Genomic DNA, 14,775 nt, shown 5'->3' on the forward strand with positions numbered 1-14,775 from the left:
ACACTTGATATAAAATTTGAACCAGTGAAGTCTTGGAGTACTAAATAGCCTTAACTTGAAATGGCGGGTATGTAAAAGAATATTTTCAAACATTTTTTTTAATGTTTTTTTTTTCATATACATGTAATCATTTATCGCATTCTCATGTATTTTACACCTGTTAGAATATAGCTTTTTCTCACAGTAAATTTGTACCACAAATATTTTTTGATGACTAAGATGTGCTTTGTTTGGTTTCCAGTTTTTTTTTTCAAAACTGAAGGTTCATCTGAACACCTGTTTTATACTATAACGTCAAAGTCAACAACCACTTACCTAAAAGAACTTAGAACAGGATATGTCATGGTACAATCAGGATCTGAAATTTTTTGATAATTTTTCGTTTGTACCTCTTCTCCACGAGGCTGACTTTAATTGTTTTGTACCTTAATGAGTTGAGGCTGAATTTAGTCCCCTCTGACATTGTAATACCATGATACTTTTAAGAAGGTAGAGAAAATAATGTTAAGATTTGTTCCTTGTTCAAATGTGTGAGCCTTAGCAAGGGTTACTTCCCTTGTTTTGAAATTATTAAATGATGCTTTGGTTTGTTCCAATTATATTTCAATTGGAACAAAATTTAGTTCATATGTGAGCGGAATTTGCAAGGGTTATTTCCCTTTCTTAAATTTAGTTATTCGGCTTTTACATTCTGTAAAGGACCAAAAGGATGGTGAATTTTTCTTGGAATTAATTTAAATGAAATTTAATTTTGTAAGAGTAAGTTATTAACATATTCGTAACTTTTTTGTTTTCCAGGGCCGACACAGTGTCACCTCAAGTTGCAGATGTTGTTGAGAAGGTAATGTCTGAAGAGAACTCGCTGATAGAAAATCACGAAGGTTATAATCTCTCCAACGCCAGTTTCCAGGATACCAATTCTAACTCATCTGACGATCAATCTGAATACCTGACTAACAATGTTACATCAGACTCCACAGCTACGTACGTCAGAGATCCAAACACAGGCCACGTTACCACAATTAAGCCAGACAAAGAAGGACTTTATTTCTGCCACCTTTGCAGCTTTTCAGGTAAATTTTTATTACATTACTCCTCTCTTTTTCTTCTACTGTGGATTCAATTAAAGTAGTGGGCCTTCAAATTTTTGTTCATTTTGGTGGTTAGGTCGAAGCACAAACTTAAATGTTCAGCAAACTTCACATTTTCTATTGTCTAAGCGGAGAAAGACTGTGGCAAATTCCTTAAAAGATTTTTTCCTCAATCCAAGAAAAGACGTATCCACAAAAAAGCCAGAAAAAAAACCTAAAGCAACATGTACCTCACACACATGAATTTGTGAAAAATAGTTTTGTATTAAATAGGTTCATTTGACCACAATACTATAAGATCTATGGAAAAGTTGAGATACCAGAACAAAAGAAATCTGTTTAGAAAACAGAAACAAAAATAAGTTACATGTATTCAAGCATCTATAGTCTGGTGAATATTTGCTCTTCTTTCAGAATTCCTTGAACTAATTTTCGCCTTATGAAACACATGTTGTTGCATAATACAACAAACCAGGTTTAATTTCAGCATAAAACAGGGCATGATTGTTCATTTTCCTAATCCCAGCAGTCGACTTATATTCCAAAATCATGTTAATTTTTCTTCTAATAAATGACAGTATTTTACCAAAGGGAAAAATATATAGCAGATAAAATGTTGATTTTATGCAGTTAATTCACTAACAAGAGTTCAAATGATTCCGAAATTATCCATAAAACATCAGGATGGCCATGTGGAGAGGTTAAAAATTAGGTCATAAATAGATATTGTTGTATAATGTTTGCTTGATAAAACCTTGTGAATAAACCATATGTTGAAAAACACGATATAACTTTGTAGATCACGGAAAGTACAAAAGTCACTTGGATAGAAAATTGTTGATCTTGTGATTGAGGGAAAGAAGGGAACACAAAAGAATAAGAAAAGTAGAATAAAGGAAGGGGGCACAGACAGGCTGGGTTCTTGGTGGCCCATTTATTAAGTTTTCATCAACATTAAAAGAGTTTAGGCAGCCTATTTTTCACAGATAGTGAACACATTGATGTAAACAATGAAATACAGAAATATTTTGGTCACAAAATAAAATAAATATAACCTTTTAAAAAACTTGAAATTCTCACAGGTCAGCTTCAAGTCTAACAAATTTTTCGATGTGTAAATTTCAAATATTTAAAAAATATTTTGGTTGGTTTAATTTATTTCAAGTTAAAATTTATTTTCAGCATCAAATACAATAACTTTATTTTTCTGAGGACAATTTTACCAATAATTCATTAGAAAGTAACTATTCATAAATCATTTACTACACATTAAAAATGTCCTCTCTCAGGAACAATATCATTATGCCATCATACTGACTAATATGGGTAGAAATTAATTCAAAAACAGAAATATGCGTATAAATGTTTTTGACATCTCAATGAACTCTTGATAGAGTCTAGCCCACGTACAATTTTGTAAAATTATACCACTTTGGGACCTCACTGATAACTTGAAACAAAAAGTCAATAAAAACACCTCTGACAAGGACGGGTCAATTTCGTATTTATTAATTTATACAACATTTTTCAAGGTAGATTTGGTTTTTATAGCATAAAGCTTACTGCATGCATGTCCAAACTTAATTAAAAAAGAGCAGACCTTTTACGAGATCGGACATTTAAACGTGATATGTATAATATAAACGTACATGATCTTAATTGAAAAAGTTTGGATTTAATCATCGGAAATTCAATAGAATAAATATTTTGATCATTTTTTGAATGGTTCAGTACCGTTTAATAAAAACATTTTTTTATACCTTATTGCATTTTTGAATAGAGATGCACACAAATAACTTAAAGAATTGTATAAAAAAAGAGATAAAAAACCAAGTCGTATGTAAACATGTTGTCGATCCACGTCTTAAACTGGGATGATAAAAAAAACTATAAGGTAATTTATTAAGATACTTTTAAATTAAACTTTTCCCTGTAAACAGATAAATTAAAACGAAAAAGCAAAGTAGATAAGAGGTCTTTTATGTATATTGTTTTACACCAAAGGTCAAGTATGTGTATTGCTTTTTGTTTTTAAACTCAAGTAAAGTGTATGTAAGAATTGGACAATTTCTTTATGATCAAAGTTCATTATAAGCTTTTTAGCCTCTTTCACACATTCGTGAAATTATGAATAAGTTTATTCTTGTATCTCAATTGTATATTTCTACTTGTTAAGATAAGTGCAGTTGAACTGAAATTATGACAAGGTCAAACGATAGATCAACATGTGATATTTTTTACGGTCATATTGTTTTTTGTTTTTCTGCTATCATCTTAGCATTAATTAATATATAAACAGCAACACTTTTCCTTTTCGCAAAACACTCTGCATGAGAAAAAATACTCATGAGCTTTTATACTAGCTGTATCGCCAGCATTTTTGTGCAGAGATTTGTAGGGCTACTAATAAACCAGGAATCTCTTAATATCAATTATCTAGATTACAGCTAAGGGTCTGTTTTCAAAGACAGTTTGAAATTTAATAATTGGGTTTCTTCTTCAAATCTAAGGTAATTTCTTTGAATAATGAGCTATTTTGTCACCAAAAAAAAATTACAAAAGTTATACTGAAAGTTTCATCACTTTCTAAGATTTTTTGTGAGATTGGTAGCAGAGTTCATATAACTTTGGCTTTCTCAGATTCGACACAAGTCCATCAGTGACAAAAGAGGTGTCTGTCCATCCAAAGTATAAATATTATATGGGGGTCTCATTGGGGGGTTCCGATCCCGGATCCCGCTTACTGTTTTGTCAGATTCCCGTTTCTCATTTTTTTTCATTTCCCGGGTCCCGCAAGACCTCATTTCCCGTTTTCAGGATACAATAATTTGACTTTCCCTTGTCAAGCTTACCAAAAATCGCCAATCCCGCGTCACGCTTAGACCCCAATGAGACCCACTTACATGTTAATAGCCTTTCAAACCAAAGTATATATCTTAACAATCATCATACCCACTTAATCATCATTTATTCCAGTCGTAAAGAAACAAAAACAAGGAAAAAATATGTTTACTTTTATTTCAAGTTTTAAAACGATTAGTCATTGAAGTAGAATTAGCACTCCTCCCAAATGATTTTTTTTTAATGTTTATGTCCTTGGGAATACGAAACGGCTTTAATAATCAGATAGATAATTATTTCATATTGACCCGTTGATATATATGTTTCCAAATGGCATATTTAGCTGCAGGAATTTTCAAATTATTCATTTCACATTCTGACCGAGGTCAAGCTAACCACTGGTCATTTATCATGCCGTAACAATATATTAAAAATATACCATGGCTTTTTAGTGAAAGCAAAATTAACGATAACAATCTTCCCTCTACAACAATTTTGAGTAGTATTTTTTCTACATGGATGATTTTTCTCCCCTGGGAGCATATTTGGTCAGTGATTGTCCATTTTGTTTCTTTTTTACCTGTTAAACTAACAGCCCGTTGGAAAAATTGTGTTATTAAAAAATAAAAAGTACCGAAGGGTCATGTTGGTCATGTAACATTTTGTTACCGATATATTTAAACGTGGGGACCAGTGTCACGCTCACAGCGGTACAAGTATATTTTAAGTATTTAAATAATGTTTTTAAGCAATTTAGCACATGGATGCTAGCATTATACAAAAAATGGTTTTAAATCAATAAAAAATAAATTTATATATAAAACTTGTTTTTGGCCATGGGTCATCTAAGTGTCAAGGGTGGATTTCTAGATGTCACAGTTGTGTTGGTTTTTTACGATATTTTTTATATCGTTAGTTAGATACATTAAATAGTTTTTGGAATGTAAATATACGTAAAGCTCTATGAACTTTTGGTAAGTGGAATGTACACTTTAAAAGATATAAACATTCTAAAATTAAAAACAAAAAAGGTAAAAGTTCAATAATGGGGGGAAGAAATGGTTATATTATGAGTAAGATTTTTTTGCAGATTTGATTTTTTGTTTGATTTTTTTTTTTTTTTTGGCAAACTTGATATTTTTGCTATATCATTTTCATAAGCTCATTCAGAGATTTTGGTTTTATAAATATCATATCAAAATTTAAATCCATAAATTTTAACAATTTTTTTCCTTTAATTAATTAAAAAAAATAGGTATTTAGGAACTTATATATATATATATATATATTTGAAATGGAAGTAAGACATTATTTACTAAATATTATTGGAAATATTAGTAAGACATTATTTACTATCTAATAAAAATGTCAGATTTTAAAATCAGTGTTAATGAACAGCCAGCCAAATTTATGTTTTTTTAACATTTAAAAATCTAATTTTGAAAAACTGAGCCTGCCAAAATATTGTTTGACATCACTTGAAAATATCTAATATTAGAGTAGTGTAAATGGAACATGCTGGGTTGTTTTGTAGTTTTTTTTCTATTCTATAAATAGACAAGAAAAAACGTGTACATTGATTTTTCTATCCAATCATACAAAATATTACTATTAGCTAGCCTTACACAATCATTTATTGATCCTTATTTATAACCAATAGACAATTTTCATATCACTGACTTTTTACTCCAGATTATATATTTTTTCAACTGGTTACTTTCACTGTGGTTATTTATTCTGGTAGCCTGTCAAGTAAGAGTAACTAAAATAAGTAAAATCAAGCTATTAAACAAAGGGTACAATTGGGATGAAATATTTTAAACTGTTTTCTGATGATTTTATTGCGTAATGAACAGTTAACTTGTCACCAAATTGTTCTGATTGTAAGCTTGATTTTACGTCTTTTAGTTGCTCTCACTTGACCGGGTAGCAGAATGTCCAACCACAGTGAAGTAACCAGTCCAAAAATAGAGTTTCTGTCCTCCTTTACTATTTGTTTCAACAATTGATCACTTTTTAAATAAGTCAAAATCATAACTAGATGACTGTGACCTAATTATTCTGGTTCAGTAATTTTGTAAATAAATGTGCTTATGCATATGTATTAACAAAACTGATCAGTGTGCTACTCAAATTTAAAATTTGGTCTCATCTCAAATCTTTTAAAATGTTTTATAAGTTATTTAATTTTGTATATTTATTATTTTTTCTCAAAATAAGCATTTTACGTCTTTTCAAAATTATCACCTGTCACTTTGAAGAAAAAGGTCATTCTTAATATTGTTTTTTATGAATGAAAGAAAGTGTAAACTGTCTTGTTTGTTAACACTTATACTTGTATGTTTTAACTGTTTTTGATTCTCATAGAAAACTTATTGAATGGAAACCTTTATTTAAATTTAGACTCTAAATTGATTTAAAAGTCCACTCAAAAAAGTTACATAAGAAAAAACTTAAATACACATTTTTTCTCAAGGTTGACCAAGAAACTAGTGGGATCAATTGTACTTTAACGTCTGAATGCGTAACTACTTTTTGGTTCATTTGTCCATCGTAATTGGTTGGTCAAGGGACCAAAAAATGTGTCTAAATATTAGTTTTGTAAAATAAATAAAATTTCAATTCATTCTCAGTGAAGGTTTTTAATTGTTTGTTTAAGTATTTTTTTCTATATCATTTAATCTATCGGGAGTGACCATTCCGTTTTTTAACATGGGGAAAAACACATCTAATACGCTGAAGGTAAATTTTGTTTTTTTTGTTTTTTTACATTATTTGTATGATATATATGATACAATATGTTATTTAGGAACAATTTTTTGTTAGCTTTTTTTTTTGTATTTTTTATTTCAATAATCCATTTATACCTCATTCTGTTTAATGTTAAGTTATTTAAAACTACATGTCCGGACATTTTTCAAGTACCCACCTAAAATTCCTAAACCTTGACCATTAGTGTTTTATTAGATACATTCTTTTGTTGTTTAGTATAAAATCCATTAAAAACATCATCGGAAAACCTTTTTATTCAATAATCCAAAATATTTATACGATAAATTCTCTTTGATTTCTGTCACAGAAGGCTTAAGAAATAAGAAAACACCTAAGCAATGTATATGAAATCAACAAAAAAGTTTTTCATCAACAAAAGTATAATTTAAAAGCTGATAAGAATTTTGGTCATGGTTACTTTTGACACAAACACTTCAATAAAATTTACAATAATAGACCTCAGATTTTCAAGTTATTATAAACTTGTATAACTTTCTGTCCATTCGCATGAAAAATAAATTAAGCAGTTATAAATTACAATAATTTATAGATGGGAAACTTTATTTGTATTTGCCCGTAAAAACTTTTAAGTATAAAACTTTACCTATGTTGACTCTAGATAACACTTATCATTGAATTTTTGATCGCTGTGGAAAGGTGCGACTCGCTGGCTATCTGTTTAAATGACCGATTTACTGCAAATACCTAGTGATTAGTAAAATACTATATAATACCTACAAAAAATGGCTAAGGCATGTGATCTCAATTTTTATACGCCGCTTTTCTCTTCAATATCGGCAAAAAGAAAAAAAGGTTGATAGGCTGATTAACCAGTTTCCGCTACTAAAACTTGTTTTGGTTTTTAATTAAACCTCTTTGTGAAAAGTAATAATATAAAATCCAAACAAACAACATTTCTTATTTTACTATAAGTTCAGTTTAGTTAAGGGGAGACTACCCATATGAGTTTTTACACTAGATTGAATTTAGCCTCTGATTCCCATAAGTTTTTAAACAAGATATTTTGAGCTCTCTTCTTACTGTTCTATAAGTTCCTCAGAATGAAAAATAAGGCTCTAGATGTGATTAACTTTTTATTAAAAAACGAAATTCTGGTCAAATGCTAAAACAAAATGTACATATAATTTTTTTTCATCAATTATTATCTAATTTTATGGATAAAAAAGAGTTTCTATAAAAATACGTTGTAAGAATTAATACTGTTTGTTTTCGTATTTTTCAACAATGGTCATTTGGATATAACGTGAGATAAAAAGGTAAACTGCTTTGTTTTGATTATGTACATACTAAAAGCATGCCGTAATTGGTTTTACAAATGTAAATATTTTGTTGCCTGAATTGATTTTTTCATAGTACGGCTGAACTTTAGTCTTTTAGCTCTGACGTACTGAAAACACTTTATTTGTACTGATTTCGTCACTAATACAGTTCTATAATGAATCATGAGGGGTATAGTATGGGGTTAAAGTTTGTACAAAACTTTTTTATAAAACTATTTGATTGATCCAATTTAAGAAAACGGAATATACATGATATGATGTCATGTGATACTATAGAAATAAAAAATTGACATCTTACTTTATTTAGCATTCAATATATCACAACAATGGTAAGATTGTTTTTGTGTTGCCTCTAATTATATGCAAAAAGTGCACTTTTTTTAAAATATAGATACAATTAGAATTTGTTAGCGCCACAACATCAGAAGGGAGAAAATCCTTGAAATCAGTTTATTGAATGACTTGAAAATAAAAAAATTCAATTCATATTCATAGGCAGCTATTTGCTTATGTTATTGAATGTTCATATTGTACATATACTATCCTACCCATTCTAATGGTTGACATTTATCTTTTTATAGGAAGAACCCAAGCTGATTTCGAGAATCATATGACTTGCCATTTTGAACATATTTGTCCCCACTGTGATTACAAGTCTAGAACAGAAGGCCGACTTAAGAGACATATTAAAGATTTTCACACAGACGACCCACCAGACGGATTCGGTTCCAAAAGGAACATGGGCAGACCTAAAGTCTTCAGATGTAAACAATGTGAATTTGTTGCCACTGAAAAAGTAAGTTTGGGAATTAAATAAGAATTGCACTAGGCAAATACTGGCTTGAATTTGTAATTCACTTGGAACCAACAAAAAATTGCATTTTATGAATGTAGCAAAAGTTATATTTGCATGAAAAACAATTTATAAAAGAAAAAGTAGATTGCCGTTGTTCAAAAGTCATAAATCATTTGAGAGAAAACAAATCTTGGTTACAAACTAAAACTAAGGGTAACACATCAACTATTAGAGGAAAACATTGGAACAACAGAAACACTGACAAACTGTAGCCAAAACAAGAAAATATAGCAAAACATAATGAATGCATGATAGTTAATGCTATTTTAAAAAGCATGTCCTAGTAGTACACAATTATCTATTTTATATGTAAAAACAAAAAAGAGATCTTAAAATAAACGTATGTGTCAGATTCTCTTGAAGGGTAAGCATTATACTGCAGCTTAGAAAATTATATAGTTCATATAATCTGTAAATCGATACATATTTATATTTATGTATTTTCTTTTTTTTTTCAGACTGAATTCTGGGCTCATGCTAGAGCTCACATTAAAGATGATAAAGTATTACAATGTCCACGATGTCCGTTTGTTACCGAGTATAAGCATCATTTGGAGTATCATCTTCGTAACCATTTTGGCTCAAAGCCATTCAAGTGTAACAAATGTAACTACTCATGCGTAAACAAGTCTATGCTCAACAGCCACATGAAGTCACACACCAATGTGTATCAGTACCGATGTGCCGATTGTACGTATGCCACAAAATACTGCCACAGCCTCAAACTTCATCTCCGTAAATATCAGCATAAACCTGCCACTGTTTTGAACTCCGATGGAAGTCTACCTCAAGGAATTGATGCTGATGCATCCGGTCTGTCATTACTTCAAAAGAGAGGTCCACCAAGAGGACCAAGAGGTCCTAGAAAGGATAAATTTGATCCGTATATGAACAGCATGTTTAATCTACCTCAGTCCCCCATTCATGGAATGCCACCTGGAATGGGCGGAGCAATGATGTCGCCATATTGGCCATTACTCAGTCAGCTTCCGAACGGATTCCACCGCCCACCACCTCTAATTCCAACCTCGTCACCAATGTCAATGAATCCATCAATCCATTCCCCTCAGCTACCTCAACATTTATCCTCCAAAATGGGAGCACCGAAAACTCCCGATGGAGACAATTCTAGCAATTATCCATTTAAGTGCAATTTCTGTTGCTATGGAACCGGCAGTAAACAGGAACTATATAAACATTTAATGAAAGTTCACGCAACTGAAAACCAGGACTTATTTTCCATGTTTGGCTTGTCCTCCGAAGCTTTACTAGAGGAACAGAACCGTAGACTCAGCCTGATGAAGCACAAAATGGAGGAGAGAAACTTAGATGATAGCTTGAATGATGAGCTTCATATACACACAGATGGTGAAGACGAGGACCAGAAATATAGTCCACATTCCTGGTCTCATCCATCACCCATTGAACCAGCCAAGATAAATCGGAATAATGGCCGATACAGTATGCCAGAGTTGCCTGTGAATTATTACAGAAATGGAAATGCTAGTCCCAAAGATATTGGTCGGGCCGAAGGAGAAGATATCATTAAACAAATGATGAATAAATTCGGAGCTGGTTCACCCATGAATGCTGCTAGACCCAAAATGCCTCATCAACGTGAAAGCCCTCTTGACCTTACAAAGCGTAAATATCCATTCTCATCTAGTCCATTATCTCAGGAAGAAATGTACAACAGAGAAATGAATCCTGATGGTGACGCTCATTCAAGCGGGGAGAGCACAACAGCTAATGATAACAATGGCCAGAGTCCAAGAAAGAGGTCCAGAAAAGGAAAAGCTTTCAAATTAGATAGACTTTGTCTAAAATTGCATGATAAACATGATGATGCTGAAAATGGGAGTGAAAATGAAGAGTCTGAGTTTTTAGAGAGTGAGTCTGCAGGAGACCTTCAGATTGATGAATCCAGCAACATGGATGGAGAGATGAGAAATGTAGATGAAAGAAATGAAACTGATGAAAATGGCAAAAAAGATGATGATATTGAGGAAATTAAAAATAGCCTTCAGTACCTTAATGAAGGTATGGTTAAGTCCCAAGTAGAAAAGGCACCAGAGAGAAAGTCACCCGATTCTACCAGAAATCAAAGTGGCGATGAGGTTGCTTCAAGTCAGGCTATAACTAGTAGCCAAGATGTTATTTCGTCTGCCAATCGGGAACAGGCAGAGCTGTCAATGCAGACGTCACAAGCGTTGAGACATCAAACTGAACTTGCCTGGAAGATGTTACAAAATAGTGGCAGTGGTGGACATTTTCCTTACATGTCACTGGAGCAGAATGGTCATCATCAGGATTTGGCCAAGTTAACCACTGCGGCACAACAGATGATAGCAATGAACAATCGTAAAAGTGGACCAAACGGGAAGTATGAATGTGCCTATTGTGAAATCGCATTTAAAGACTGTGTCATGTACACAATGCACATGGGTTACCATGGTTACAAAGATCCATTTAAGTGTAATATGTGTGGACATTGCAGCAAGGACAAAGTTGAATTCTTCCTTCATATTGCTCGTGCCGCTCACAATTAAAGACAAAATGGCTGTTTGTGTAAAAACATTTTTTGCATGATGACATTTTTTTAACATTTTTGCAGACTTCATAACTATTAGTGATATATAGACAAAAAATGGATATTTAAATGTTGTCTTAGGTCAAAGATTTGACCTTGTTATTGACATTTGCATTCCCAGATATTGTTTTGGCAGCATTACATCCAAGTTGTTAATACTAGTCATATAGATTGTAGATTTGTGTAAGGGAGATGATTTGTATTGTATTTATACTCCTTTTATATGTATTTTTGTGTTTTGGGTGGGTGGGATTCTTTAAAAGTACATTCATTATGGCATAGATAAATGTCCTCTGCAAGGTTGATATTTCTTTTTTCCATCATTTTTTTTAATAAAAAAGATTTGATAAATGATTGTGAAACTATCCAATTGTTCAACATCTACAAAAATACTGTTAAATAATATTATTTTGGGTGAACTTCATACAAATTTTTTTTTGCTATTTGGAAAATTTAATGAAATGATAAGATTTTTTGGGTTTTTTTTTTTTTTTTTCTATTCTGAAAAAAGTGCTCCTTTGAAGGAGGGAATTCTTTATACAGATACAGATATAGAAACTTTGTAAATAGTACACAACTAGTGCTCTCCAAGCAGACATTGTTAGTGTTATATATTTTTTGTTGTTGTATACAATGTGTCTACATCTTCAAGTTATTATGAGTTATGATATTAAATGTTGATTTAATGAATTTTAAGTTTTTTTGTGAATGATTATTTATTGAAATCCAAATGAGTAACATCTACAAAAAATTGTATTTTTTAAAAGAATACTTTGGAGATAAATATAGCATAGCATTTGGTTTTGATTATTTTAAAATTGGAGAAGAAAGGATATTTACCTTCAATATTTTTTCTAAAAAAACTGCCCATAAGTTTAATTTTGACTTTACGGCAATTAAAAAAGAAAAATGGAAAGGGGAGGTAATTATATGTTTAGATTATTCAGGGGTGGATAACTCTTGATAATTTTAAGATTATTTTTGTAAAATAAGCCAGAAAATATATATGATTTGTTGTATTGTGTATGCATGTTGTAAGTAATATTATTGTTTAAAATCTCAGGGAACATTATTATAAACAATTTTAATGCCATTATTTGCCAGAATTTGAGGTGCATCTGGGAAAGTTGTAATAAATTTCTGGTACACTCAATGTGCATAGAAATTCGATCATTAAAATTAATTTTCCCTTAGTTACCTCAGATTAAATTTCATGTTCAGCATGTTATTTGCATAGATGAAATGTATATATGACAGATATTTTACAGGAAAACTTTTTTTTCTTTTTTTAATTCATCACTGCTAGTTGAGCACTTTTTATAACAATTTTCACTTTTTGCATTTTTAACAGTCGGGTGCTTTGCATTTGTAGTGCTATACATTTTTCATTTTTTGAGCGACTTTCATATAGAACACTTTCCCAATCTGATTATTACCATTCTTTTCTCTATAAAAATGGATAATTGGGAAGTGAAGAAGGCATTTTTTTCAAAAAAGGGGATTAATTTTACAAAAGATCTTCTAACTTAAAAAATCTAATCATACTGAAATTTGTAACTACGCAGATGAAGACACAAATTTTGAATACGCATTTTGAACTGTTCATTTCTACATAACTTTTGATTGCAACGGTTCAGCCTATATTTTCAACCAGAAAGAATCATTTTAATATAAAGAATGAAATAGATATATAACAAATGATTTGATTGGGGTAAAGAATTCAAATGATAACTACCAAAGTCTATAAATAGATCTCAGGTTTCTAGTATTTGTTCATTCCCACACTGAGCTATAAGTGAAAAATATTCCAAGTTACTTTTGAAAAAAGAATGAAATCCTAAATAGAATGATGCTCAATAATTACTACATGTTTTTTTTTAATGTGCAATTAATTAGATTAGTATAATATATTTAGTGAAAATAGAATAGTTATTTAATTGGGTCATCTCAAAGCTACTAAAGCCATCTAAAGACAGGTAGTTTTATCACTCCTGCAAATCCCATGAGCAGTTTCTAAAAAAAAATCTTATTCAAACGTAAACTTTAGCCTGAGATGATCAATCAAGCACAATTCAGGATTTTTGAGATGACCCTCTGATTAGTTAGATATATACACATTAAAATGACGGAATTCCAGTGAGGAAAAATTTAAAACTGTACTGATACGTCCTGATCACATCCTCATTGATTTAATTCAGGAATATATTAGACGACAGTATGTTATATATACCTCAGTCAAACTACCTCAGATTTGTACAAATAAAACAGCATCTTACAGATTCTAGATACATGATATACTGTGGGTTCATTTATTTTCTTTGGTATCAATTTTCGTGGATTGCTGAAAACTGGCATTGTCATGGATATTTGATTTCGTGGTTTTACCAATTTCTGTATTCAAAGCCTATTTCAAATATGTAATTCGTTGAACATTTGAGTTTGTGGTTCATCCCTACCCACGAAACCCACGAAAATTGGTATCCAACGAATTATAATGAATCTTTAGTATATAATTCATTTTCATAGTAGTATTTGTAACATTGGAGAACTACAACCATCATGTATATGCATTGAAGAAAATCTACTCTGATTTCAATTGTCTTGTATACCTCTCTTAAATGGGCATTATTGTTTATTTTCTGATCAATATAACATCATCCTTCATTTGAATGTCGTTTCTTAACACAAGATTATGAAATGAGATTTTAATAATGATTTTAATTTCTTTTGTTGCACGATGAAATATATTTATAATTTTAACATAGAAAGAAATAATAGAAATTAATGGTCTTAGACTATGTCAATAGTTTAAGAATTATTTTGTTGTAATCAGATCTACAAATAATTTAAGAGAAAACATTTATAACCAAAATGTTAATCATCCATCTTCATTCTTCCTTTTATTCATGTTAAACTAAAATCTTGAACTTATTCATTTTCCATTTTTGTTGAATTCAAGAAATCACATTACATTGTCTTGTTTATTTTTATATATATTTGCCATATTTTATTTATAATTTCATTAATCAAGCTTTGTCATTATAGATTAGTATTACACATTTTAATTAGTTTTAATCATTAATCAGTTTAGTTAATCATGATTACTGTGTTTAAGCAATGATTCCATTGTTAATTGTTTTGTGTTGATTATTGTTAGTGTAATTGCTGACTTGATGTTTAAGTTACATCCTATAAAAATAAAATTGTCAATCAACTGATATCTTCATTTATTATGTTTTCTGGTCTGTCCGTCTGTCTGTCCCTCTTCAGGTTAAAGTTTTTGGTTGAGGTAGTTTTTGTTGAAGTTGAAGTCCAATCTACTTG

General features: G+C 30.7%; 1 protein-coding gene across 8 annotated transcripts in view; it reads left to right on the forward strand.

Moving 5' to 3' along the window:
- Positions 1-14,491, forward strand: part of LOC134690799 (protein hunchback-like) — a 70,936-nt gene extending 56,445 nt beyond the window's left edge. For 3 of the 8 annotated variants that reach the window (XM_063550857.1, XM_063550859.1, XM_063550858.1), the window contains exons 2-4: positions 799-1,073; positions 8,587-8,801; positions 9,320-14,488. In XM_063550857.1, the coding sequence (XP_063406927.1) occupies positions 799-1,073; positions 8,587-8,801; positions 9,320-11,410 (2,581 nt within the window). In that variant the 3' untranslated portion in view covers positions 11,411-14,488. Of the gene's footprint in view, positions 1-434; positions 490-798; positions 1,074-8,586; positions 8,802-9,319 lie in introns of those variants that run through there. The other 5 variants (XM_063550852.1, XM_063550854.1, XM_063550860.1 and 2 more) reach the window with 4 other exon arrangements.
- Positions 14,492-14,775: the final 284 nt, after the last annotated feature.

This window comes from Mytilus trossulus, chromosome 11 (assembly GCF_036588685.1).
Source record: "Mytilus trossulus isolate FHL-02 chromosome 11, PNRI_Mtr1.1.1.hap1, whole genome shotgun sequence".
Lineage (NCBI taxonomy): Eukaryota > Metazoa > Mollusca > Bivalvia > Mytilida > Mytilidae > Mytilus > Mytilus trossulus.